The 23,597-nt window shown below is 51.2% G+C and overlaps 10 protein-coding genes across 10 annotated transcripts; 4 read left to right on the top strand and 6 right to left on the bottom strand.

The window, feature by feature from the left end:
* Window positions 1–547: 547 nt before the first annotated feature.
* Window positions 548–1,639, top strand: MGYG_07729 (hypothetical protein; the record flags this gene model as incomplete). The annotated part of the gene is made up of 1 exon (XM_003170436.1): window positions 548–1,639. One exon carries the CDS (start codon window positions 548–550, stop codon window positions 1,637–1,639), a length of 1,092 nt encoding a protein of 363 aa, XP_003170484.1.
* Window positions 1,640–1,892: 253 nt separating this feature from the next.
* MGYG_07728 (hypothetical protein) lies at window positions 1,893–2,913 on the top strand (the record flags this gene model as incomplete). The annotated part of the gene is made up of 2 exons (XM_003170435.1): window positions 1,893–2,047; window positions 2,109–2,913. 2 exons carry the CDS (start codon window positions 1,893–1,895, stop codon window positions 2,911–2,913), a joined length of 960 nt encoding a protein of 319 aa, XP_003170483.1.
* Window positions 2,914–3,059: 146 nt separating this feature from the next.
* MGYG_07727 (hypothetical protein) lies at window positions 3,060–3,449 on the bottom strand (the record flags this gene model as incomplete). Its single annotated transcript, XM_003170434.1, has 3 exons — window positions 3,060–3,101; window positions 3,173–3,249; window positions 3,323–3,449. The coding sequence occupies 3 exons, from the start codon at window positions 3,447–3,449 to the stop codon at window positions 3,060–3,062; spliced, it is 246 nt and encodes an 81-aa protein (XP_003170482.1).
* Window positions 3,450–4,428: 979 nt separating this feature from the next.
* On the top strand, window positions 4,429–5,208 carry MGYG_07726 (hypothetical protein; the record flags this gene model as incomplete). The annotated part of the gene is made up of 1 exon (XM_003170433.1): window positions 4,429–5,208. The coding sequence occupies one exon, from the start codon at window positions 4,429–4,431 to the stop codon at window positions 5,206–5,208; it is 780 nt and encodes a 259-aa protein (XP_003170481.1).
* Window positions 5,209–5,769: 561 nt separating this feature from the next.
* Window positions 5,770–7,602, bottom strand: MGYG_07725 (hypothetical protein; the record flags this gene model as incomplete). Its single annotated transcript, XM_003170432.1, has 1 exon — window positions 5,770–7,602. The coding sequence occupies one exon, from the start codon at window positions 7,600–7,602 to the stop codon at window positions 5,770–5,772; it is 1,833 nt and encodes a 610-aa protein (XP_003170480.1).
* Window positions 7,603–8,720: 1,118 nt separating this feature from the next.
* MGYG_07724 (hypothetical protein) lies at window positions 8,721–9,503 on the bottom strand (the record flags this gene model as incomplete). The annotated part of the gene is made up of 1 exon (XM_003170431.1): window positions 8,721–9,503. The coding sequence occupies one exon, from the start codon at window positions 9,501–9,503 to the stop codon at window positions 8,721–8,723; it is 783 nt and encodes a 260-aa protein (XP_003170479.1).
* An 865-nt stretch (window positions 9,504–10,368) lies between these two features.
* MGYG_07723 (hypothetical protein) lies at window positions 10,369–13,073 on the bottom strand (the record flags this gene model as incomplete). Its single annotated transcript, XM_003170430.1, has 5 exons — window positions 10,369–12,438; window positions 12,502–12,751; window positions 12,822–12,877; window positions 12,933–12,960; window positions 13,033–13,073. 5 exons carry the CDS (start codon window positions 13,071–13,073, stop codon window positions 10,369–10,371), a joined length of 2,445 nt encoding a protein of 814 aa, XP_003170478.1.
* A 980-nt stretch (window positions 13,074–14,053) lies between these two features.
* Window positions 14,054–14,770, bottom strand: MGYG_07722 (hypothetical protein; the record flags this gene model as incomplete). The annotated part of the gene is made up of 1 exon (XM_003170429.1): window positions 14,054–14,770. One exon carries the CDS (start codon window positions 14,768–14,770, stop codon window positions 14,054–14,056), a length of 717 nt encoding a protein of 238 aa, XP_003170477.1.
* A 2,178-nt stretch (window positions 14,771–16,948) lies between these two features.
* Window positions 16,949–18,758, top strand: MGYG_07721 (kinase regulator Ste50; the record flags this gene model as incomplete). Its single annotated transcript, XM_003170428.1, has 3 exons — window positions 16,949–17,210; window positions 17,294–17,455; window positions 17,515–18,758. The coding sequence occupies 3 exons, from the start codon at window positions 16,949–16,951 to the stop codon at window positions 18,756–18,758; spliced, it is 1,668 nt and encodes a 555-aa protein (XP_003170476.1).
* Window positions 18,759–19,401: 643 nt separating this feature from the next.
* MGYG_07720 (hypothetical protein) lies at window positions 19,402–22,473 on the bottom strand (the record flags this gene model as incomplete). The annotated part of the gene is made up of 1 exon (XM_003170427.1): window positions 19,402–22,473. The coding sequence occupies one exon, from the start codon at window positions 22,471–22,473 to the stop codon at window positions 19,402–19,404; it is 3,072 nt and encodes a 1,023-aa protein (XP_003170475.1).
* Window positions 22,474–23,597: the final 1,124 nt, after the last annotated feature.

The raw sequence follows: 23,597 nt of genomic DNA, 5'->3' as shown, positions 1-23,597 counted from the left end.
AAGAGATAGAAGATACAGAAGAAGAGATAGTAGAATAGTAAGAGAGTAAGAGAAGAGAAGAAGAGGAAGTGCTGCTGCTGCTTCTGTCGCAGTTTACATAGTGAGATACACAGATCTAGATACAGACGAAGATATAGAACCAGGACTCGGTAGATACAGATAAGTAGATAGATATAGATATAGATAGATATAGGTAAATCCCGTCTCTATCGTCGTATATTAGAATAAGTAGAAGAATAAATATTAAATATAATAATAAATATGAATATGAATATAAATGTAAAGCCAAAGTCTTCCTGACCCATGGTTGCGCCTTCACCAAAAATATAAGGCAAAGAGTCTCTTCTTCTTATTAGTATTATTCATTATCGATTCTGTCTGTCTCGTCATCGTCATCGTCATCGCCATAAGCTGTTTGTATCTCGTCTTCGTCTTCTTCGTCTTCTTCATCGTCGACTCTGGTATCAACTTCATCTTCCGCGCAAAACAACCACCAGAAAGACGAAATAACAACAAAAGAAGACGAAAAAGACGAAGGAAAGAGAATATGGGCTTGACTCGTTCTCGACGAGGCTCCTGGCGCGGCGAGTGCACTCATGTCAGCGTCGCCCGCGTCCTCGACACCGACGGCAGCATCGGCTGCTCGCGCTGCGGCAACGGCCTCGCGATGCGCTGGGTCTACGTCTGCACCGAAGACATGCAGCGGACGCTCAGCGATGGCTTCCTGCGCGGGCTGGCTGAGCCTGTCTCGTCTTCCTCTTCGCTGTCGTCTCAGCAGGAGATCGAGCTGCCCCTGAACGAGTGGATGACCAAGGCCATCGAGGACGGACACTACACCGAGGACCAGGTCAGGACGCTCAGGGAGCAGCGAGCGTCCGTCCTCGAGGCCATGCGCATGGAAGCCACGCGCAGGGAGGAAGAGCGCGAGCGGGCAGAGGCAGAAGCAGATGTGCTGCACCGGGCAGGCATCCTACCGCTGCGGCCGCCCCCGGGGCTGCCAGTGCCGCCGTCAGCAGCAAGAAACAGCATCACCGGCATGCTCATGGAAGACCTCGAGGGGCCCGTCATCCCACGGTGCGACAGGTCCTTCTGCCAGCGCTGCCGGCCCAGCCACCAGGAGAGAGCGTGGCAGAGCCTGACCAGACTGTGCAGCAACGACAACCAGCTCGTCCTGAAAAACACCGCCACCGGGGAGCCAGTCAACAGCATCTACGACATCCCCATGAGCGAGATCATGCGTCCACTCCCAGGGTACGAAGACGACAGCGACCTGGGCAAAGTCGAGGACAAAGTCCAGGATAATCCCGATGATAAAGTCGAGGATAAAGTCGAGGATAAAGCCAACGAGGAAGAGCTTTCAAGGGTATCATCCACAGACATCTGGGACGACTGGTCGGATCTCATTTGGAGCAAGAAGTCACACCAGAACGATAACAGCGAACAGCCAGAGATTCCCGAGAGGTCGCCGAAGCGTCCCTGCCTGCCATTTGGACGGCCTCGACTGCTCAGGATGTCCAGGTTCATCGCTCAACGGGGAGGGCTGCCATTCTCTTCCTTCTCGCCGCCGGATCAGGGGCCACAGCCAGAGGCAGACAACGACGAAGACGCAATCACAGAAGCACCAACCAAAAACGAGTGAGGCCGGACAGCTACCTACCTACGTTGTACATATCTTTGGTCTCTGATATCTAATTGTACGATGGATGAATTGAACAAGTTGAATCGACTTAAATAAACCGAAGATGGGCAAAACTTACCTCGGCTGAAACTCGCGGAGAAGATTCGCTCCGTCTTGATTTAAATAACCATCGAATACTCAAGCCTTGCTGTCTTTATTGTCATTATTATCTACTACCTGTTTCTATTATCCATTGCTGCTACTGTCAGACAAGATGGAGGAGAGCCTGACGGAGTCGACGGTGCTGGTGGACATCGCGCCGCAGCCAGCAAGAGCCGAGCAGAAGAAAGTCGAGCCGGACGAGAAGAAGACGAAGAAGCCGCCGTCTGGCCTCGCAGCCCTCGATTCAACCCTCCTGCGCCTGAACAAGTGAGCATCCATCTACCTACTCCTTATAAGCTATATATACAATACTGACAAGAAGGTACAGGTTCATATCCAGTGCGCATGGCACAGAGCGGGCGTTTGCTACAGTCGGATACTCGGCGCATATCCTGCACTACGCCCTCACACACTCACGCACCCTCAACCGACTAGCTCTCTCAGCTCTCGGACGGAAACCACCAGTCTCGTCTCGCTCAAAGGGTGCTGCTGCAGCATCTGCTGCTGCTGCTTCACATCCACATCTACTAGCCCTCGCCTCGCTGGTATCCGAAACACGCACCTCGCTACGTCTGCTCGGCCTACTACCGCTCTGGGCCTGGGGCTCGTCGACATACAAATCACCACCCACAGACCCCGTGTTACGAGCAATTGCTTACACCCAAGTGCTTGCCTGTGTTATCTTCCAGCTGCTCGAGAACGTAGCCTTCCTTGCCTCCAAGGGGGTTCTCAGCAAACGAGCCGTCGAACGATGGGGCAGTCTGCCCAAGTGGTCTCTCTGGAGCGTGAGGGCGTGGTTGGTGCATGTAGTCCTTGAGTTCGTCCGGGTAGCGCGGGAGAGCCAGGTTGAAGCTGCCCGGCGGCGGAGGGACGGATTCAAGCAGGACGAGAAGAAGGAGAAGGATGCCGCGGATGCCGAACGGGGGCTGCGAGAGAAGACCAAGGAAGAGGCCGTGAAGATGGCGCTGAAGGTCAGGGCCTGGAGGAAGAGCTTGGTTAACAGTCTTGCGTGGCTGCCGCTGTGTCTGCACTGGAGCGTGGATGGCGGCATAGGGGTGCCCGCCAGTCTGGTGGGAGTGCTCAGTCTGACGGCCGGTGCCTGGGGGATTCATGATCTATGGCTTTCTACTTGATGTAACATTCTACATTCCACATTTATTCTCATTTACTGGTCTTCTTTCGGAATAGCAACATTGTAATGGTAAATATTATTTTATGTTTATATTTTTGATATCATGTCTATATATCAATTGACTGTCTATATGACAGCTGATGCAATTCAAAGCTTGGTGCAGCCCTCGCCAGTGTAGCCCCTTGGAGTCTGTACATACGAGTTAGATATCTATCCTTCTACTTTTGCTTCTGCTTCTGCTTCAACTGGTAGTGACTTACATTGCTGTACTTTGTGCAGCACACTGGGATGAGAGTCTGGCCGGGCTCCTGGCAGTAGGTAGCACCTGGCTCGGCACCTATTCTTCCCATCAGCCACTGTCTCTTGTCTCTTGTCTCTCATCAGTCAGAATCAGCGTAAGGGTCACTCACAGTAGTAGCCGACCTTGTTCTCGTTGAGGTTCTGGCAGCAGTTGGGCTGAGTTCCGGCAGGGCACTCGGCAGCCTGGGAGAAGGCAACGAGGGAGAGGACAGAGAAGATGACGCTGGAGACACGCATTCTGACGGCTGTCTAGTAGAAGTTGAACTTGTAGAAGTTGAGGTTGTAGTTGTAAGAGTTGTGTAATGGCTGATCTGGCTCTGGTTCTACCACGGCAGCCAGCTCCCTTTTATATCCAGCAGCCAGCCATGACGTCCCTCTGTCAACACGATTGATGTCTTAGAATTCGACCCAAAAATAAGCCAGCCGCTGTAAAAGAGTGTCGATTATTGACTTTCCGCTGTTGACGTCCTCCGCATCTCGTATTGACAGTGACAGGTCAGTCCGTAGTTTTAGACCGCTGCGTCGAGGGCACCGACATTATTGAGCTGAGAAGGGTTGGATCTGCGTCCGTCCGGTTCACGACGATGCTCAGCCAGGCCAGTCGAGCGCCGTAGAAGAGGCCCGGAGGCGCATCCTGGCGGTTCTTCCAGTCCCAGGGAGACACATCCTCTGCACTAGACACAGCCCAAGCCCGCGAGATCTCCGGGGGCGTTTTCTGGCCAGCAGCCGGAGGTGAAACATGCCATGGCTGCTTGTTTCTTCGTCCCTCCAGCGAAGTCACTGTTGCATCGTGAAGCTGGCTGAGTGCGGAATGCTCGCATCTCGGGTTGTTCTCTGCCCGAGCAGCTGTCGTAGTCGATCCCGGCCTGGTAACTTGTCGTATCCGTCTTGATATCTTTTGATATCCCCGAGTTCAGCGTCTCAACGGCGGAATCGGCATGCTGAAGGATCCATCTGGAGTCTCTCTCGCCTCTCGCCTCTCGATACATTGACAGCAACCAGCAGGCGAGCGTATGTCGAGCGAAGAAGCCTCAAGCCACAGAATGCAGGCAAGGCTGCGGCTGACCTGTCGACCCCCCCTAGACAGCCCCCCCTAGAACCGTCCGCAGGAAACAAGAAGACCATGACCGAGATCCAAGATATCCAGCAGCGATAACCAGAACAAGAGCAGGAATAAGAGCAGGAATAAGAGCGACCAAGAGCAAGAGCCGGCACGATGAACAAGCGCAGCGTCTTCACGACCGTCACGCCGCTGCCGCCGTACATCACCCGCGAGATGGTGGTGCGCACCCTCCACGAACACAGCGAGATGATCAAGCTGAACCCCCTGGTCATCGACTTCAAGCGCTGCTCGCCGCCGTCCCACGCGCCGCCAGACGAATTCCACTGCATCTGGTACGAGCTGACCGACCGGGTGCACTACCTGCCCGGCGGCCTGCTGTCCGGCAACGTCTCGTACAAGGCCTGCTTCCACGACCTGCCCGGCGGCCTGCAGACGCACGTCTACGCACCCACCGGCCTCGACATCCAGGAGAAATGGAGCGTCGGCGGCAACATGCCTGGCGAGCCGCGCGAGGCCATGGAGCTGGGCATCCCCGGGGCGCCGCGCGAAGGGCTGTACCTGCGCGAGGACGTCAACATGCGCTGCAACGTCCTGGCCACCGGCTTCGTCAAGAAGACGCTGCGCCGCGCGCATGCGGTGCTGGTCGACCGGCTGCTGCTCAAGACCGATATCGACGAGCAGAAGCGCATGGGCTCCGAGACGGCCACCTCGATATCCGCCACCTCGCCGTCGCTGCGCCAGCAGGAGCGCATGGCGCACTGCTCCAGCTGGGCCAACAGCGTCGAGCCGCTGCCGCCGTCACAGCCGTCCTCGCACGATGCCCGCGGCTCGATCATCGTCTCCGAGATCGACAGCGGACCGCATCCTTCCTCGCCTCCTCCTCATCCTCATCCCTCGCAGGACAAGGGGAGAAAGGTCTTTGAGCTTGCCTGATCACCTATCTATCTACCTATCTGCCTATCTTCCTAGCTATTTACCTATCTGTCGTTTCATGTGGAGTTGGCGGGAGTTTGATATTGTACTGTATTGTTGCAACGGGCCTGAATATGAGCATTTGATACCTTCTACGGCCTTCAATAAGGGAGCAGTGAATGCCTCCCATCAATAAGATTACTTTTAAAGCCCTTGAGACTACAAGTGGAAGGGTGGTATGCCTTGTATCTACGTCTACCAAAGAATCACACCAGGTATGCAGCTCGACTGTATCATTCTCTAAGTATCTCCTTGACTAACTAAAGCCTACTCCCCTATTTTTGGTCTTTTCCAGCTTTTTTCTCTCATATCTCATTTTCTCTCCCTCCCTTTTCATTCTTTTTTTGTTCTTTTGTTCTTTTTTGGTGCTGCTGTTTTTTATTCCAGTCGTTAAGATTTCATTTCTGAAGTGATGCTTCAATGTGGATTTGATTTGATAGGCAACTATCCTCAGTCCTCCAAAGCCTCCAAAGCCTCTGCTAGAAAGATTTGGTCACCGTTGAAGCCAGTTGTCGATGTCGCCTACTCGATGAGACGCCAGAAGATCATATCCTCGCGGCCGCAGAGCGCCTGGATGCTGTCGGGCTGGCAGTTGATATCCATAAACATGCGCATCGAGATGCTGTACTCCTCACGCTGCTCGAAAGAGAAGGTCTCGGACAGGCCCTGGACGCGAAGGCACATGAGGTTGTTGAATATCTTCGCCTGCTTGTGGATCTTGTGGGCTTCGGATCCCATAATAATTCGGATACCCTGCAGCAGACAAACGATGGAGCTGATGGTGTTGCGGGTGGTGAACGGGCAGTACTTGCACTGCTGCCACAGAAGATAGAACCAGCTCTTGTTCTCGTTCAGGCACAGGCACCAGATGGCACGCAGGGCCTCGTTGATAACGCTCTGAGCTGGAGGTGCCTCGTCCCACCCCTGAATGTGGGTGATCAGGGCCTTGCACCACCAGAGCGTCGCCTCGTGCATCTCCATCATTTCCTCAGCGCGCTGGGCATGGAATTTGGCCTGGTTCAGCTTCCCCTGAGACAGTCGGATAACCATCATGCGGGCGTGGCCCATGCACAACGCGTCTCTCCAGAACTTTCCAGTCTCTCCTAGTGCGCCGTACTTGTTGAGGCCATGGATAAAGAAGAAACTCCATTCCGCCATTCTCACCTCCTCTAGGTCCCAGTCGATCTGGAGCAGGTGCGAGCTGAAGGGGGCCAGGTAGTCTCGCAGCATGCGGATCAGCTGCATGTCAGTGAACCTATGCTCCAGTCGAAGCATTCGGATCATCCTATCGCCCACAGCATTGTTTTGGAAAATAAAGGCGACGGAGCAGGGGATATCACCGTCCCCAAAGAGTCTCAGAGGCTCAAGCAGCTCTGCGACTCGGCGGATGGTTCTCTGACGCACTTGGCGGGAGATGTACGCGGTTTCGTTGACCCGCACGATCAAGGAATAGGGAGTCTGGCCGTGTGAAATCAAAAGTGCAACCAGGTCCCACACGCAATCCACAGCCATGACAAAAAACTGGTTCGCATTTGGGTCGGAGTCTTCGGGGATTGCAGTGTTCGTGACCTCAATCATAAATGGGTTGTGATAATAAGGAGCGTATCCACGCAGACCATTGTTGGCCCACTCGATGGGAATTGGAAGGGCAAAGCCCATCTCCGCCACGCCGTCAATGATCTGTCTATCTGCCGTGCTTAAGACAATCCACAGGTTGTCGCGACCCAGGACCTTGCCTGCGTCATGGTAGATCTCGCGGTTCACGCGCAGGATAGAAGTGTCCAGGTTATACTTAGTGAGGCGTGGGCACCTAGCCCAGATCCATTGAGTCGGGGTCGCAGAGTTAGCCGTATCGTCAATGATATCCGCAATCTCCCAAAAAGGATTGACATTATGCTTCAATGTGAGCCTAGTGTCGAGCAACAGCCTATAGATATGTAGGCGGGCCACAATGGGGATGGTCATGAGATCTATCCCCGGGACGTCGTTTGCAAGGAACCGTCCCATATCCCCCAGAGGCTGCACTGGCTGTGCCACATATGACTGCAGCTGCTCAATACGCTGGGATAGCTGAGCCTCCTCGACAAACTCGGCAGAAATAGGATGGTCAAGCCGCAGGCCAGTCTCAACGTACAGACTCTGGACTCGATCATGCAGGTCTTTTAGCTGTTGGACCATCTGCTCTCGCGTCACCTGCTCGTAGTCCAATATACTGGCTACCACACCACCTCCTAACACGAAGGCGCTGACAGGCCGTGGTGCAATGGGCATGTTGGCGTTGTTAGCATTGTTGTTCGGGTCCTCTACCTCCTGGATCATATCCACCATAAGCCAATCGAAGCTTCTCGGGTCCATCTTGTCACCTATTTTCTGCGTTAACTCGCGTAATATAGGCACTGATGGATGATAAAACATACCCTTTTTTCTAGAATGAAGAAAAATCTGCCTTGAGAGAGTCGAATTGAGACTACGGAGTTGATACTGATACCATGTCAACAAACACGACCAATGTCACCAATTTTGAGAGAGGGAGAGAGGGATACAACCCCCTATCCACGGTTCCTGACTCACTTTGACTGTAGATACTCTCTAGTATCTCTTCTATGTCTCGAGTCACTAAACGAATGTCTGTCTATCACTCCAGTCAGTTCGAGGACCTTCCTATACCCCTGAAGAGCTCGAATCTCGGTCTCCGTGGCAGCAATCCATACCTTTCTTAGAAGCAAAAGCCCAACCTGCCTTGAAGATGCAGCTTGGAGGAACAGGGGAGTGACAACTACACTCAGCTGTTTGCCTGACAGGTGAGAGAAAGGAAAGAAAGACAGGAAGAAGACAAAAAGAGGGAGAAGAAAGAGAAAAATCAGTGCAGGCTCGGCGCCCTAAGGCTCTGTCGCTTAGTCGCCAGCAGGACGTCCTCTTCACCCTGTGCATCTTGTCTATATCTATCTATGGCTCTGTCTGTGGTCTGTCTATGTCTATTGCCTGTCTGTCCTGCACTCTATTTGTGTCTTCGGTAGATGGCGGGCCGGCATAGGATTCACAGGAAAGAGTCAGCTCTATATAGATATAGATATAGCTTTGGCTATGTTTCTATAAAGGGGCTATATGGACAAGATACAGATCTATATCTACCCTATCTAGGCTTATGCGCTAGATTCAGGGCAGTTCTAGCATACAATATTGTGATACCTTTGTCTCTACTTTTCAAAGGGGGTTTAATGAAGTTCAGACGGGAGGGCCTTGTTAGACTGTTGCATGTTGATATCAGAAGAAACAAAAAAAGGGGTAGCTATATCTTAGGGACTGCCAGATACATGAAAGTGATTCCCGAAGATACCCAAAACTCCATTCACTACAGTTTTAGATCTTTCCCTCGTTTGATATTTTCTATACTATAAGTCAATCAGCATATGTTTCTATAATAGTGGAAGAAAGATGGGGAAGAGCTTACACCCTGAGTCTCTGCTTCGGCCCTAGCAAGATTCATATCCGGTTGTGGTCTTCTTATACCAGGGGCTTGCAAGAAACTCATCGATCCTCCACTGAGTCGATGGAGCAGGGATGATACCGATATCTTCTCTCCTAGTCCAGACAAAGGCTGCTGCATCCAGGGCAGTCAGATTCCCGTCCTCCAGCACAATTTCCACCCTCAAATTCCTCAGCTCTACTTCGTTCGACGCTTCGAGCTCGTGTATCCAACCTCGCCGTTCGGTTGAGAGATTGAACACTAGCATTCCGTCCACATAGTCCCCTGAGTCACTTGAGGGCATGACCAGGGGAAGCTCGCTTCCTTCAAACAAGTACAGCTTGTGGCCTAGGAGACTCGCTTGGGTCATATGCTGGGCCTGATCCAGATGTGCGTCTGCGTCTGTCATACTCTTCAGGAAAGACGGCAACATGAGAGGCCCGAAGACAAATAGTGGAATCGTCTTTTTGCAGTATGCTGTAAGCTGCTCCTGGCTAACGGCGTTTCTGAGAGCTCGACGATACTCTCGAGGGTAGTGGTCAAGTGCTACCAGCCGTTTGGCATTTAACGTACGATTCATTGCCCACGTCAAATGAGAAAGGGTCTGAGGAGGGCTTGGAGACTTGGATGATGATTCTTCCTCCTGTGTGGTCTTCTTTAAACAATAGTCCAGGATCTTGTTTGCTGCGTTGTGTGGATAAGGAGGAAGCAAAATGTTTGCAGAAGCTGATATGAGTCTCGAGAGGTAAGAGAACCTGCCATGTTGGCTTTGACAGGCTTTCATAGGCATTTCTATTTCCCCCTCTTTCTTTGATCAGCCTTCTCTTGAGCTAAGGGTGGTGGTCTTCTTGTAGCTGGGTTATGCGACTTAATACTCCTTACAGCGAAGAAGGCAGTATCAAGACGCTGGCACGCCTTGCCCCCTATTTATAAGGGTACCCAAGTCTAGGAAGCCATGGACGGAAGAAGATACCAGACCCTTGATAAGGGTCGGCAGTACCTAATGGAAGAAACCTCCCATTGGGGTCTTTGATGTTGTTTCTTACTATTGACTGAAACTGCCTTCTCGATTCAATAATCTCCGTGATATTTTTCATTGGGATAATGGAAGCTGCTACGAAGTCCCTCAGCTCAAACAACAAGAGCTGTGATAAAATGAGCATATTAGGTGGAAAGGGCAGCTACGTCTCACTAGGCGTCGTCTCTTTGCGTTCATGTAGCAAAGGCATTGTTAATGTAATAATGGTAGCTGCCTGTCAATATCTAGATACGATTGTTTGTTTGTAGTCCATACCCCTGAATCCTAGTCTTATACCTAACAGCGACCTCGCAAGCTAACAAAGTCTACGAGATACATAGTACGAGTAGAACATACTACGGGTGCATAAAAGACTATTCATAAGTCATATACCATTATGAAATTTTATGCTGACATTCAAGAGGTAAACTAAAGGGGAGGGAGTCAAAGCACTATAAGATGTATGTAGTAAAAGTGTGGAGAGAACAAGTCCAATCTCGAACAAACCACAAAGACCCCCGGTTCTCCTACTCCTCTTGCAATTAAAGATCCTTTGAGTAAAGCTGCTTTTCACGCAACGGAATTCCATATGATAATAAAGAACATGAAGCTAGGGAGACAACAAACCCGGCTGCACTTAGTCGTAAAGGCTGTCGTCGTTTCCAGCATCACCAAATCCAGTCTCGCCGGCACTAATGCCGTCAGTTGGGAACTTGAAGAAGTTGCTGCCGGTGTTCTTCATGCTCTGCGCAAAAGCTTCGTATCGTCGGATCTCAGTGTCGGTGACGGATCGTCGAGCGTCCTTCATGGCTTCCTCGAAATGAGCCTTGGTGAGCTCAGGTACTGGATCCTCGTCGTCAATGTCGTCTTCCATCGCATCGTCACCTGCAGCCTCGCGCTCCTTGGTTCGTCGGATAGCGGTTGCAATAGACTCCTTGATGGCCAACTTGACGGCACGTTGAGTGACAAATCCGAGATCAGCACCAGAGAAGCCATGGGTCTTGGAGGCAATGTAGGCAAGGTCTACGTCGCTGGCGACTGGGGTCTTGCGGAGCTGAGCCTTGAGAATAGCAGTACGCTCGGGCTCGTTGGGTAGAGGGACGTAGACGAGGGTGTCGAGACGACCAGGACGGCAGAGAGCATTGTCAAGCTGCTCCGGTCTGTTGGTGGCACCAATGACGAAAACGTTTTTCTTTGAAGTCATTCCGTCCATCTCAGTGAGCAACTGGTTGACGACACGGTCAGAAGCACCACCAGCATCACCAGAGGAAGCGCCTCGGGCCTTGGCAATGGAGTCCAGTTCGTCAAGGAAGACAACGCAAGGAGCAGCAGCACGAGCCTTGTCAAAGATATCACGGATGTTGCTTTCAGATTCACCGAACCACATACTCAACAGCTCTGGACCTTTAACAGAGATGAAGTTGGCAGCACACTCGTTTGCAACGGCCTTGGCCAGCAAGGTCTTACCAGTACCAGGAGGTCCGTAGAAAAGAACACCCTTGGATGGGGAAAGTCCAAACTTGAGGAACTTCTCGGGATGGTCGACTGGGTACTGGACGCTCTCGATAAGCTCGCGCTTGACCTCCTCGAGACCACCGATGTCGTCCCAGCGGACGTTTGGAACCTCGACAACAGCAACTTCGCGAAGGGCAGATGGGTTGGAGACACCAAGGGCAAAGCGGAAGTTCTCCATAGTTACGCCAAGAGAGTCAAGGACTTCGGCGTCGATGGTGTCTTCGTCAAGATCAATGAGATCCATCTTTTCACGAATCTGCTGCATGGCAGCTTCGGAGCAGAGAGATGCAATATCGGAACCAACGTAACCGTGGGTTTCGGCGGCAATTGATTCAAGATCGACATCTTCACCAAGCTTCATGTTCTTGGTGTGGATTTGAAGAATCTCAAGACGACCAGTTGGGTCAGGAATGCCGATGTCGACTTCACGGTCAAAACGGCCGAAACGGCGAAGTGCAGGGTCGATAGAGTTAGGACGGTTAGTGGCAGCCATAACGACAATGTTGGAACGAGCCTTCATGCCGTCCATGAGAGTCAAGAGCTGGGATACAACACGACGCTCGACTTCTCCATTGGTCTTCTCTCGCTTGGGGGCGATGGAATCAATCTCGTCAATAAAGATGATGGCGGGAGAGTTCTTCTCAGCTTCTTCGAAGGCCTTTCGCAAGTTGGATTCAGATTCACCGGCCATTTTCGACATAATCTCGGGGCCGTTGATCAGGAAGAAGAAAGCACCGGTCTCGTTGGCAACGGCACGGGCCATAAGAGTCTTACCCGTACCAGGAGGTCCAAACATGAGAATACCTCGAGGAGGCTTGATACCGATGGACTTGAAGAGCTGGGGGTGACGGAGCGGAAGCTCAACAAGCTCACGGATCTGAGCCATCTGCTTCCGGCAACCACCAATATCGTCATATCCGACATCATTAAGGTTACCCTCTTCGTCTTCTCTCTGGATTGGCTCGCCCTCACAGTGGATGACAGTGTCTTGGGCGACAATTCCGTATTCTGGGGGGTCGACTTCCACAACCTTGAATTCAACTTGTCTCATACCACCGCGAACAGTAAAGAGGTCACCTTGTCGGACCGGTCGGTAGGCCTCACGGAAGTATGGAGCAAGGAAAACGTCAAACAAGGAGCCAGTGAGGCCCTCAACAGTATCGGCGATGGGTAGAACGGCAATACGTTTAGCCTGGTCAATACTAATGTAAGCACTTTATCCTGTTCCATTTGTAGCGACTGGACATATACATACGTATTTGATATCTGGGCAAGGGTGGACAGTGACAACGTCTCCGTGCTTAACCCGTAAGTTATGTCGTACAACTCTGTTGAGACGAACACTGCCATCATCGAGATCATCGTCTGCGAGTACGATCAAGACGGTATCTCTTCGCATCTTGCCCTTAACTAGGACGGTGTCACCACGGAAGAGCTGGAGGGTCTCCATGGTGTTGTTTGAGAGAGCAATAACGGAGTTATCATCATTGATGGCATCAGTGACGCTAAAGGAGTGTTAGAACCGAGCTATACATTGCCACCAGTGGGTAGATGGGCTACCGCGAGATCACTCACATCAATGAATTTGGCTTCTTCTTCTTTTTGAGGATGGCAGTCGAAGTATCAAGCTCCTATTTGATGAGTTAGTACACTTTACCTTCATAAAATGTAAATCTGAGAGCTCACTTCATGTTTTTCGGCTCCTGAAGCATCACTATCGTGGAAGGTCGGATGTTAGCTTGAGGCACCCATCAACCTTGTATATGTCAATAGATATCCAACTCACGTCAGGTTAGCCTTGTGCTTGTGCTCTGGGTCGTGGGACATTCTGAGAACACTGTGATCGAAAGAAAAAATCTATGGAAGGGTGAAAAGACGGTCTCGGAAGCTCTTGGTGGGAGCTGTGTCGAGTAGTCTGCTGGTGTGAACGGTTAGTATAACATGGCACGTCACAGAAAAGGAGACTCATATCAAGACTCACCACGCTGCTACTCGGGGGGTTCTTCTTCTGTAGATAGTGAGAAGGAGAATGGAGGAAAGAAAGGAGAAGAAGGAAAAGAGGTTGCTTGGTGGTGATGATGACGGTTTGTGGTTGTTGTTGTTTCTGTCTGGGATCGGCTTTGTTGGCGATAAAGATGGCGGCAAAGCTTGGGGCAGCTGAGTCAGCAACGTTTCTATGAGAGTCTCGTGACCAGGCGGCGGAAGTGATGGCAGAGTATTAATAATCAGCTGAAGCGCTGTCGGCCAATCAGCAACAGGCGGTGAACCAGCTTGGAAGCCGCTGGAATGCGCTGGACCGGGCGCCCCAGGCAGGACAAAGTGACCACGCAGCGCTGGAGCCTGGCCAGAGACGCGGAGGACAGGGGGAGGGCGCTAAAGTGTGATAACACCTCATGACTAATCAATATCTACTGGGGAGCTGAGGAAAGTTGATATATAGAAATACGACGAGGAACAACGAAGGGTCTTGAAGGCCGCAAGAGGACGCCGTTGACGCGCCAGCCAGTTTAAATGCCACATGCCATACCTGTACATACACACAACATGCAACAGAAACGAAACAGAACAGGAATTCCCATGTAAAATGAAACAGCCATAATATCGCAAGCCTCCTTCTATCGTTGTCCGCCCCCAACCGAACAGAGTCCACATTCCATATTAAAAGAGACGATATAATGGTGGTTAAAGAGAGAGGAAGAAAAAAGCAAAAGGAGAGAAAAAAAAGATGTATCATCACAGCGCCGTGACCCTGGATACGCCCGTTTGAAAAATGGAGAGATAAGGAGCAAGAATGAGTTGATGCCCTGCTAAGTTCCGGTATTGCTTTTCGGTAAAGGATGTCCGTTTGTCTTTGCATGTTCACTAGCTTTTTTCTTTTCTTTCTTTGCAATTGGTATATCATCGTCACTATCCGGGTCATGGCCCCTGGTGCCGTTCGGCTGGTCTTCAGTATCCGAGCTAAACAGCTCGTGCATCGAGTCCTGTAGGAATTTGACACCGCTATTCACAGCTCGTTCGGGAATCTGGACATTGTAGTGTGCCAGAATATCTGATGCGCTGGCACCGAGTGATGCCGCCGGTCCGTTCTCGAGTATAGAATTAGTGCTCTCTGTTGTCTCCTTCTTCACCGTCACCTCGCTGGCTCCGTTAGAGGTGCTGGCGGCAGAGTTCGGTTTCGCGCGTTTGCCGTTCTTGACGGCGCCATTGGCTAATTTCGAATCGTCTTCTCCGTCCCGTTTCCTCTTCCCTAGCAAAGGTGAGCCCGAGTTCGCTCCGTTGCCCGAAGTGGCCATGCTAACGATAGTGTCCACCACATCTTCGAAGCGGCAGTGGTCTTCTGTTCGGAACAGCTCAAAGGCCAGGTTGCGTACCCGTTCGGTCCAGCCGCAGGTAGACAGTGAATTGACAAGGGAGGCTTGTAGGTCTTCGATCTTGTGTGTAGCCAGCAGGTAGTCCATCAGGTGGTCTGTTTGTTCGCCGGAATTTGCCATCTGGTCGTTAGGTTGTCCGGCGACGCTTGTCATAATATACGGTTGGGGGAGAAGGTATTATAGGAATGGAGTGCGGACGGGAGTGAGCCGAGAATGAGATCCTTAAAGTACAGTTATGTACGGTGTGTCGGGAACATGCGCGCTGGATGATAAATCTGGGGCAGTGAACGGGATAAAAATATTAGCGGAGTGAACGGCGAACGGCGGTGTTATTTGGGGTGACCGTAGAATAGAACTCACTATCGATAAAAGAAACTGCTTGCCTTGCTATTGTGCAGCCGCAGTCATAGCTCCCATTCAATGAGTTCAATGAATGCTAGCTGTTGACTGCGCCAGGTATCAATGACGATATTATCCACCGCCAAAGGGCAACAATGGCTGCAAGTGTTTTCTTCCAGCAACCCCTAAGAAGCACGACCGGTGGGTCGGGTCACCTCTTCTTCACATCGACTGACGGGCCCAGAAGCCTGCTCCAATGCAAAGATCCAAGGCGATCGCTCTTGTTGTCTGGGGAAAGACGAGCTTCGCCGAGCGAGAGAAATGAGAGTCGGATGTCATTTCGCCAAGACCCGAGGGTTAAACTTTTAGGCTTTGCCGCTGCAGGGGTCTTTAATTGTACTTACATCTTACATCTACCGTCTGTCTTCTATATATATCTTCAAGTGACAGTGTCGACCATCTACTCTGCACAAAGGCCATTGGTCTATGACCGGGAGGAAGCGCTGCGAGCGACATTTGGTACAAGCAGGCCTAGTGGGGTGCTGCTGTTTGTATGTACGTAGTATGCTGACCGAGCTACGGCTGCAACGGCGAGCCCGCGTGTTAGTTGCTTTTGAGTAAGCCAGCGCCAGAAGCATCGCACTCGCATTTCTGGGTCACATGGATCAAGTTGCGGTTTGGGCTGTGCCGGATCCAGCCTCGCTGCGGAGAGACACATTAGGTACATACCTGCAGACAAGACATACATACATGAGTAATGACCAGCTGCAGTGCATCCGATGCTTATTTGTGGCTTTCAAGACAACCTGTCTATTGAATACGTCGCTCGATCCCGCCCAATTGCGCATTCTCGGAGGTATACTAGCTGTGACCAGCCTGTGTCATGTAACCACAAGGCTACGGAGCATATCAGTGACACTCCCGACTTTGGCAGTCAAGAAGTACACACCAAGCCTTTCTCGTTTTCATCTTCCGTCTACTCCTTACTCCTTCAACTCTATACCTCTCTTTACGGAATACTTCTATCTTCTCCCTCCCGTCTCCCATCACTCTCATCCATCATCGTACTTCGTCTTCTATAGAATCTCAACGGTTCGTCCCAAAGGGGGAGATTACCTAATCAACTTATATAAGCACAGTCCACTCAATATTACCGCTATCCCTAAAATAGACAAGGGCGTTACCGTACTGTATCCAATATTACAATATATTATCACACCACGTGACTTTCCTCTTTGGGCATCACAAAACGGCAGCAAAAAAGCGACGCAGCAAAAAAAAGCGACTTCGACGACGTCAAAAGAAAAAGGCAGAAGGAAAAAGAGACACAAAGCGACGACGAGACGCAAGAAAAGAAGCGAAGACGAAGGCGGCCGAGGAAGACCGAAAGAACGACGCTTGCTGGGGCCTGCTGCTGGCTCGCGGACGTGGACGTGGGACGCTCCGTGCTTGCACTAACTTAGTTAACTCGCAACTCGCCTTACCCGCCCTATCTATACCCACCCTCGATAACTTCATTTCCCTGGCCTCGCCCTGGAACGTCTCGCGACAGAGCCTGCGAGAGAGCGAGAGAGAAGAAAAACAAACAAAGAAAGGAAAAGGAGAAGGAAACAGGAAGACGAAATTCTGGCCTGGGGGAGCGACCCGTCCTCAATCGTCAGCGTTTGTTCTCCCACTTGGCCCGTCTCATCTCGTCGGCTCCAGCCCTTGGTTCAGCAATCCTTGCGATTTCCCTCGAAACCCAACGCACGCCCACTCTTCAACCACGACAATCCACAGCTGCGACGTCCACCGTCTCTATCTGTCGTCCGTGATACCTCGACACGCCTCCAGAAAGGGTCCCGCTGAGTGCTGGCTGGCACTGGTTAACCGTTGACGCTTGGTGTGCCCGGTGACTTCAGCGCTTTCTCGACGGTTTGGGCAGCGCTCCAGCAACGCCAAAGAGACCAGTCGACGGCCGGTGACCGGACAAGGCAATACAAGTGCGCAGCAATGGCCTTTGCCGACGCCTATCCAGGCGACTCGGACGCAGACGATGAATATGAGCGGAGCGTTGTGATTTCACCCCACCTTGCCGAGGACTCCGAAGCATCTCCTACAGACTCTGAAGGTCCATCGACAGAGAACACTCCTACATATGGGAAAGCTGATGACCGTATCTCGCCCAAGACCGTCATAACCGATTGGACTGCGGAGGAGTGTGCCAAATTCGTGGGGAGCCTGGGCTTGCTGCAGTACCGTGAAGCGTTTCTGGGTATGTACAAGGAAGGACAATATATTTAAACGTCTGAGAGGAAGGGAAAGCTAACCATGCACTGTTTTCCTTCTCTGATACAGAAAACGAGATCGTTGGCGAGGCCCTCATAGCTCTAAAGCACGACGAATTGAAGGAACTGGGTATATCCAGTGTTGGACATCGATTGACAATCCTAAAGAATGTATACGAAGCCAAAGTAAAGCAAGGTGTACCGATAGACCCCGACCATTATGTCCCTCTATGTATGTCTGGTCTCTCTCCGACTATATATGTCATATCTCCCACTAATCCATCATAACAGCGGCGGATAAGAGCAGCACGAAAGATGCAGCCACCCAAGACGATATTGCTCTCCTCATCCAATCCATCAGACGGCGAGACGATAGACTTATGGCAGCAGAAGCCGAGCTACGGAAACTCGCAGATGACTACCGGAGGCTGCGTGAAGAACTACTACCGGTCTTCAAAGTCGCAAAGGATAAATCAGCACCCTTACCATACCAACCCCCGTCCACTCTATCATATGGTGGCTCCACCATCGCAGCATCTGAATCATACACCCACGACCCTGCTACTTCACCGTCATTCCTCGGCCAAGAGAAGGCCGGCAGCGGCCTCACTCGAACAATTTCTAGGAAACTCTTTGCCGGCGGCTCAACTCCCAAGACCAACTCTCCCACTCATATACCCCAGGCAATACCAGAAGGACGAACGTTTGCAGACTCATCCACCCTAGACCCTTCTGCAGCTGCCATGGCAGCGTCTTCTCATCTCACAGCATCCATGACTGGTGGCCAACCTTCTCCCAAAGGCATGCCATCCCCAACATCTCCCAACAGCTTCTATACCCAACAAACACTTGCATCACGATCATATACCCGCGACCCTCCACCCTCCACCAACACTCGCACAGCTTACGATCACCCTGAGGAGACACAGGGCCAGCAAAGACAAGACCGATCCGGCAACAATCAGACCTCAAACTCCTCAAGTCGACAAGACCATTCTTCTATCTCAACTTCCAGGAATGGAGGATCAAGCGGCGGTGGGAATCAATCATCCAACAATGCACAAAACTCATCAGACTCTGGCCCCAGTGTTGAAATTTTCAAATCCTTCCGTGTCTCAATGGACGACCCTTGCTATAAAGTTCTTCCTGCTGCTCTCAAGAAATACAATATTCATGAAGACTGGCGGCTATATGCTTTATACATCGTCTACGGTGACCAGGAACGATGTCTAGCGCTCGAAGAGAAACCACTCATTCTATTTAAACAACTTGATAAAGATGGACGAAAACCAATGTTTATGCTTCGACGACAGGCGCAGATGGTAGACGGGCAGGTCCCAGGTATATACACCAGTGGCGGAACTACAATTGGCTTCCCTCCGAGCGGCAATGCCTTCGACTCTGGCACAAATAGCAATACGGCCATCAGTCTAGGCGGACTACCCTCGGGAGGCTCTGGCGGCCAAGCAAGCGCCAGTCTGAGGTCTCAACCTCCACAACAAAATTCCATACAATTGCCCGGTGGAGTTCTATAGGAAAAGATTGGTTTGGTTTGGTTTAGTTTACGGATTGCCACCCAAAAAAATTACGCCCTGCATCGAACCAGGAAGTGTCGAAAGCAGATTTTTTATCTATCTCATTGGCTTCTTTCTTTCACATTTCCCAATTATATTCTTTTTCCCTTGTGATATCCCTCAACCAGCCCATTTGGTTCGGTGTCATTCATATTTCTTTGATAACAATATTATCATTTTTAATATCATTTGGGTAGTCCTATCTGAAGATAAATCATGGTAATTTTCAATTATCTATCTACTTCGAATATATATACATAGAGATAAAAACATAACATTCTTCATTGCTGATGGGGCCGTTTTTTAATGCTCCCTCTATTAATGTGCATACCTAACAACCGCAATATATAGACCGCTCAGTGCCATAGGCAAACTGAAATAGGGACATCAAAGACGCTCGTAATAAACAGCAGCACAGCGCTATTTAATCTAGTTATAACTAGTAAGTGTCAATCGACACACAAACTGATATAAAATAAAATGAATAAATCAAAAAGGCGAAAAGCAACAGAATGGTAGGGAAAGAATGAAAGAACTGAACAAGGAAATTGGGAAAACAGGATGGGATAGTGAACTACATCGTAGTCAATCAATAGTAGGCCATTTAACGGCCTATTTCACCTCCCCAGGAGATTTTGGACTTAGAGCCGTTTCGAGGAGTGTTTCCGTGACCGTTATTTCCGTTACCATGGCTGGTCCCTTCGTTGGTACTTCGGCTCGCAGAGCCGGGTGCGTTGCTGCCATCTGAGAAGGGGTTGTTCTCAGGGGCAAAAACGGCTGGAGGAGCAGAAGGCAGCTCTGGCGAGGTGGCACCGCTGGGCGGCGGGAAAGTAGTCTGTACAGGAGACTTTCTCTTTGCCGGCTTGGTTCCGTCTGCGAATTGGACCTTGCCCTTAACTGCACGAGGCTCTCCATCATCCTCGCTGTCGGATTCACGCTGCATTGACGAGCTGGCACCGAGAGCAGCAAGACGACGTTTCCGTTCGGCAGGGGTTTCTATGTCGTCGTCAAGCTTAGACACATGTTTGCTGCTGCGGTTGGAAGGGAAAGTTGGTGATAATAGATCTGGCGGCTGCTGTCCTGCGGCAATCGCACGGCGGTAGGCTGGGGGGATACGTTCAGTGCCATCATCTTCAGAGTCATGACGGCTGAATGATGATGCCCGAGATAGTGGTTCGGATTGCTTGTGGCGTCGTTTATCGGCAGCAGAGCCCTCAGGGCCGGTGTACTGCGCTAACATCTCTGCAATTTCCTGGGGTGACGGGGCACCAGTACTTCCACCATGGGGACCGCTAACGGGCATGCTTCGGTGGGGATTTACCTGTCCTCGATTACCGTCACGTCGGAAGAAGTTACTGAACTTTGCGGAACCGTCGTTAGGTGACTTGGGCCCAAGGTTCTGCATTTGCTTGATGAAGTCTTGTTTACTCATTCTGCGACCTCTCAAGTGATCATCGACATCCCCAGAAGAAGGCACGGTGAATCGAATGCCTGCATCCTCCTCCTCTGCCTGCTTTGCTGCTGCTGCGGCAGCCTCGTTGTCATTATCGCCAGTCCAGGTACCCAGCCTAGTGATACGGCGTATCAACTTAGGTTTCTCCTCTTCATCACCAGCGGCTGCAGTCCCGGTTTCCTTCCGCGGTGATGAGGGGATAGTGTATTTCTTTATGACTTCTCCGTCCTCATCTTCGACAATAATAGTATTGGCAAACTGATATGCTCGAGCAGAGCGGCGTTCACGGTTGACTTGAGGAAGGGATTCGTCTTTTTGCGTGTTGCTAAGACCAGTCCAGGCGGAGAGCTTCTGCATAATCCCGCTGGCAGGTTTGCTGGCCTCGCTGCTCTTCTCTCCCAGAACCTGATCAGGTTCGAGCACATTTCCTTCTTCATCCTCAACAATAATGTTATCTCCCTCCTGGTAAACTTCGGCCCGGGGAGAATGGGGTTCTCCTTCAGGATATTGTTGGTGTCCTCTTGTATGCTCTGGTTCTGGACTTGGAGGTTTGCTGACCTGTAATTCTCCTTCAGGCCGTCGCTGTGGAGTGATAGCAGACTGGCTGATCGGTCCACCGATTCGTTGAGCTCCTTGCTTACGTCTGCGGCTAGATTTTAAGCTCGATGCACGACTCGCTGGCGCACTGTGATGATCATCATCCCTCTGTCTCCTTAGAAGGTTTCCTGGGACGCCGATAGGGCCCAGTGTTCCAGGAGGGAATTCTGGCTTCTCCATCGTCTCCCAGGAGTCTTTTCGCATAGAAAGAGACGTCTTTGATGTAGTCTGGATCCTGGGGAGGCGGTTCATCCAAGATGGACCATCCTCGTGAGCCTGGGTATAAGACATTGTTAAGGTCAAAGTGTTGATGTGTTTACCCAAGGTAAAGACTGCGATAGAAGAGCCGTGGACAATTATGGAGGTGATGACCAAGAATGTAGTGATAGGCCAGATCACGTAGATTATGATATAATTGTGGCTTCCCGGCTCAGGTAACCCATCCAGCGGTTGAGTTGTGTGCGTCTCGAGCTCAGCTCGTGCCAAAATACAGGCAAATATGGCACCGACGCCAATTGGGCCGAAATGGCCCGCGAATAATGCTTCTCGCCACGTTTTGATGTCTGGAATAAGTGGCTTCATCAAAAGCATGGCTGGGATTCGGCGGAAGCAGATGACGAGGATTGCAAGGATGACCAAGCGCCATGGGACCAGGCCTAGATCTGGGACGTTGTACTGCTCCCAGGGAATGATGGCGCCGAAGTAGACGAAATAAGCAAGATTGAGTAACAGATCGATGACGTTGGAAACGTGAGATTCTTCGGTCTTTTCGGTGAACCAGCCATCGTTACTGAATCCAATACCAGCAGAAAACCCGATGAGAAGGTCGTCCATACCAAGTGAACTACCAGCGCCGGCGCAGAAAAGGGCGAGAACGAAGTAGAAAACAAGGAAACTCTCTCGGTCAATCAACTTCTTGGACTCGGCAAATCTGATGGCATGACGACCAGCGTAGCCGATGAGGAAGCCGAATATGGCGCCAAAGATGCATTCGTACAGGATAGTGGTAAGTATCCAGTGTTCAGCGACCTTGGCGCTATCCGGACGGTAGGCCAGAATGTACAAGGAGAGGTAGATGAAAGGGAAAGCCATGCCGTCGTTGCAGCCAGACTCCGCAGAGAGAACGTCTCGGAGATGCTTGGGCACTCGTTTTGCGAATTTACCCTTTCCGACGACGGAGGACGCCAGTACGGGGTCGGTGGCTGTAACGCATGCAGCACAGATCAAGCTCTCCAGCCAGGTCAATGGCTCAACCATCCACCAGATAAAAAGACTTGTCACCAGCCATCCGAGGGTCATGATGGGTAGCAGCAGCATGACGACGGACCTCCAATGCCTCTCCATGTAGGACTTGGGCAGTTCGACGCCGACGGCGAAACATTGCACGACCAGGACAATTCGGGAACACTCGAGGGTAAGCTTGTCAACATTTCCCCACGTTGTCGGGTTGAAAAGGTTTGCGGCGTGTGGCCCGAAAATAACACCACACAACGTGGCAACGGTTGCTTCTCCAATGTACAGCTTCTCCTTAACAAACAGGGAGCACAGCATGAAAAGGCTTGTGAACCCGCCAAGGATCATGTATGCCAAATGTGGCTTGTCGAAATCGAGATGGTCCCACGCCATGACGGAGAAATAAACGAAAAAGCTTCCAGCCAGTCAACGAGCCTGAAACCAGCCAGGCGAAAATAGAGAGTATGCAGTGGGGAGAGGATATAGTTGGTAGTTGGGGCGTGTCTGTCTTCTTTCGATGCCCTTCCGGCTTATAGTTATATCGATAGTGTGTACTCCGTTCAACTCTCAGACCACATCCGATGGCTTCCGATTAAATGGAAACGTCCACCAGAGACTGCCAAAACGTTATGTATCCTAGCGTGGCTCTTGATCTCACCATAGCCTCAAGCTATTCCATACAGAGTCCCGCACCCGCGGTGGGTAGAGGTATCTATCGAGCTCGGAAACAGAACGTGTAAAAGGCCGGTTGAGAGCAGATGCCGGCAGGTGCTCTCCTTCCTCCGCTTCGTGTGATTCTTCGAACCGGAGCTAATAGCGGCAGGACGAGGGGCGACGGCGCAGGTATTTAAACCCGAGGAGATTCGCCACGGATGAGAACCGAGCAGGGAACCTCCACGAGAATTGGGCTTGGTTTCAATCCTCCCAGGGCTCCTGCTGGCGTATCCACCGGCGAAGTTTCTGCACGCTCGACCAGGGACCCCGTCCAACTACTTCTGATGATAATCGGGCCGATCTCTGTTTCTACCCTCTTTTTTCAATCATGCAGCCACCCGGCAGCCCATCTCTCCCCTGGCAGCGTCGTCAGCAGACACTAGAGTCGCGCTGTGTGGCAAGCAGTCAGCTTGTAGCCAAAGCCAGTCGTCTGTCTCCTGTTTCTTGTCGCTGCCGCTGCTGTTGTTGTTGCTTGATAGGGAAAAAGAAGAAAAAATAAATATAAAAATAAGAAAAAAAGAAACGCATGGACCGGAAAGTCTTGGCACAGAGCGGAATGCCAAGAATGATCACGTGGAAGCTGAAAAAAGGAAGCGACGGAGAAAGAAGCAAAAAAAAGTCAACTTCGACCAACTTGAACCAGCGACGGCAAAGACAAGCAACGACAAGCAACAATCGGCAGTAGCAGGAGGCCTGGGAATGGCTAGGGATCGCCGCAATTCAAGCATTGCATTGAGACAAAACCGTGCCGCCGTTTGAGAGCAGACCCTTCTACAGCTGGGATTGTCGGCTGCCAATAAAAT

The sequence above is a fragment of the Nannizzia gypsea genome, genomic scaffold (assembly GCF_000150975.2).
Source record: "Nannizzia gypsea CBS 118893 supercont1.7 genomic scaffold, whole genome shotgun sequence".
Lineage (NCBI taxonomy): Eukaryota > Fungi > Ascomycota > Eurotiomycetes > Onygenales > Arthrodermataceae > Nannizzia > Nannizzia gypsea.
This window is presented reverse-complemented; position numbering and strand designations above follow the sequence as displayed.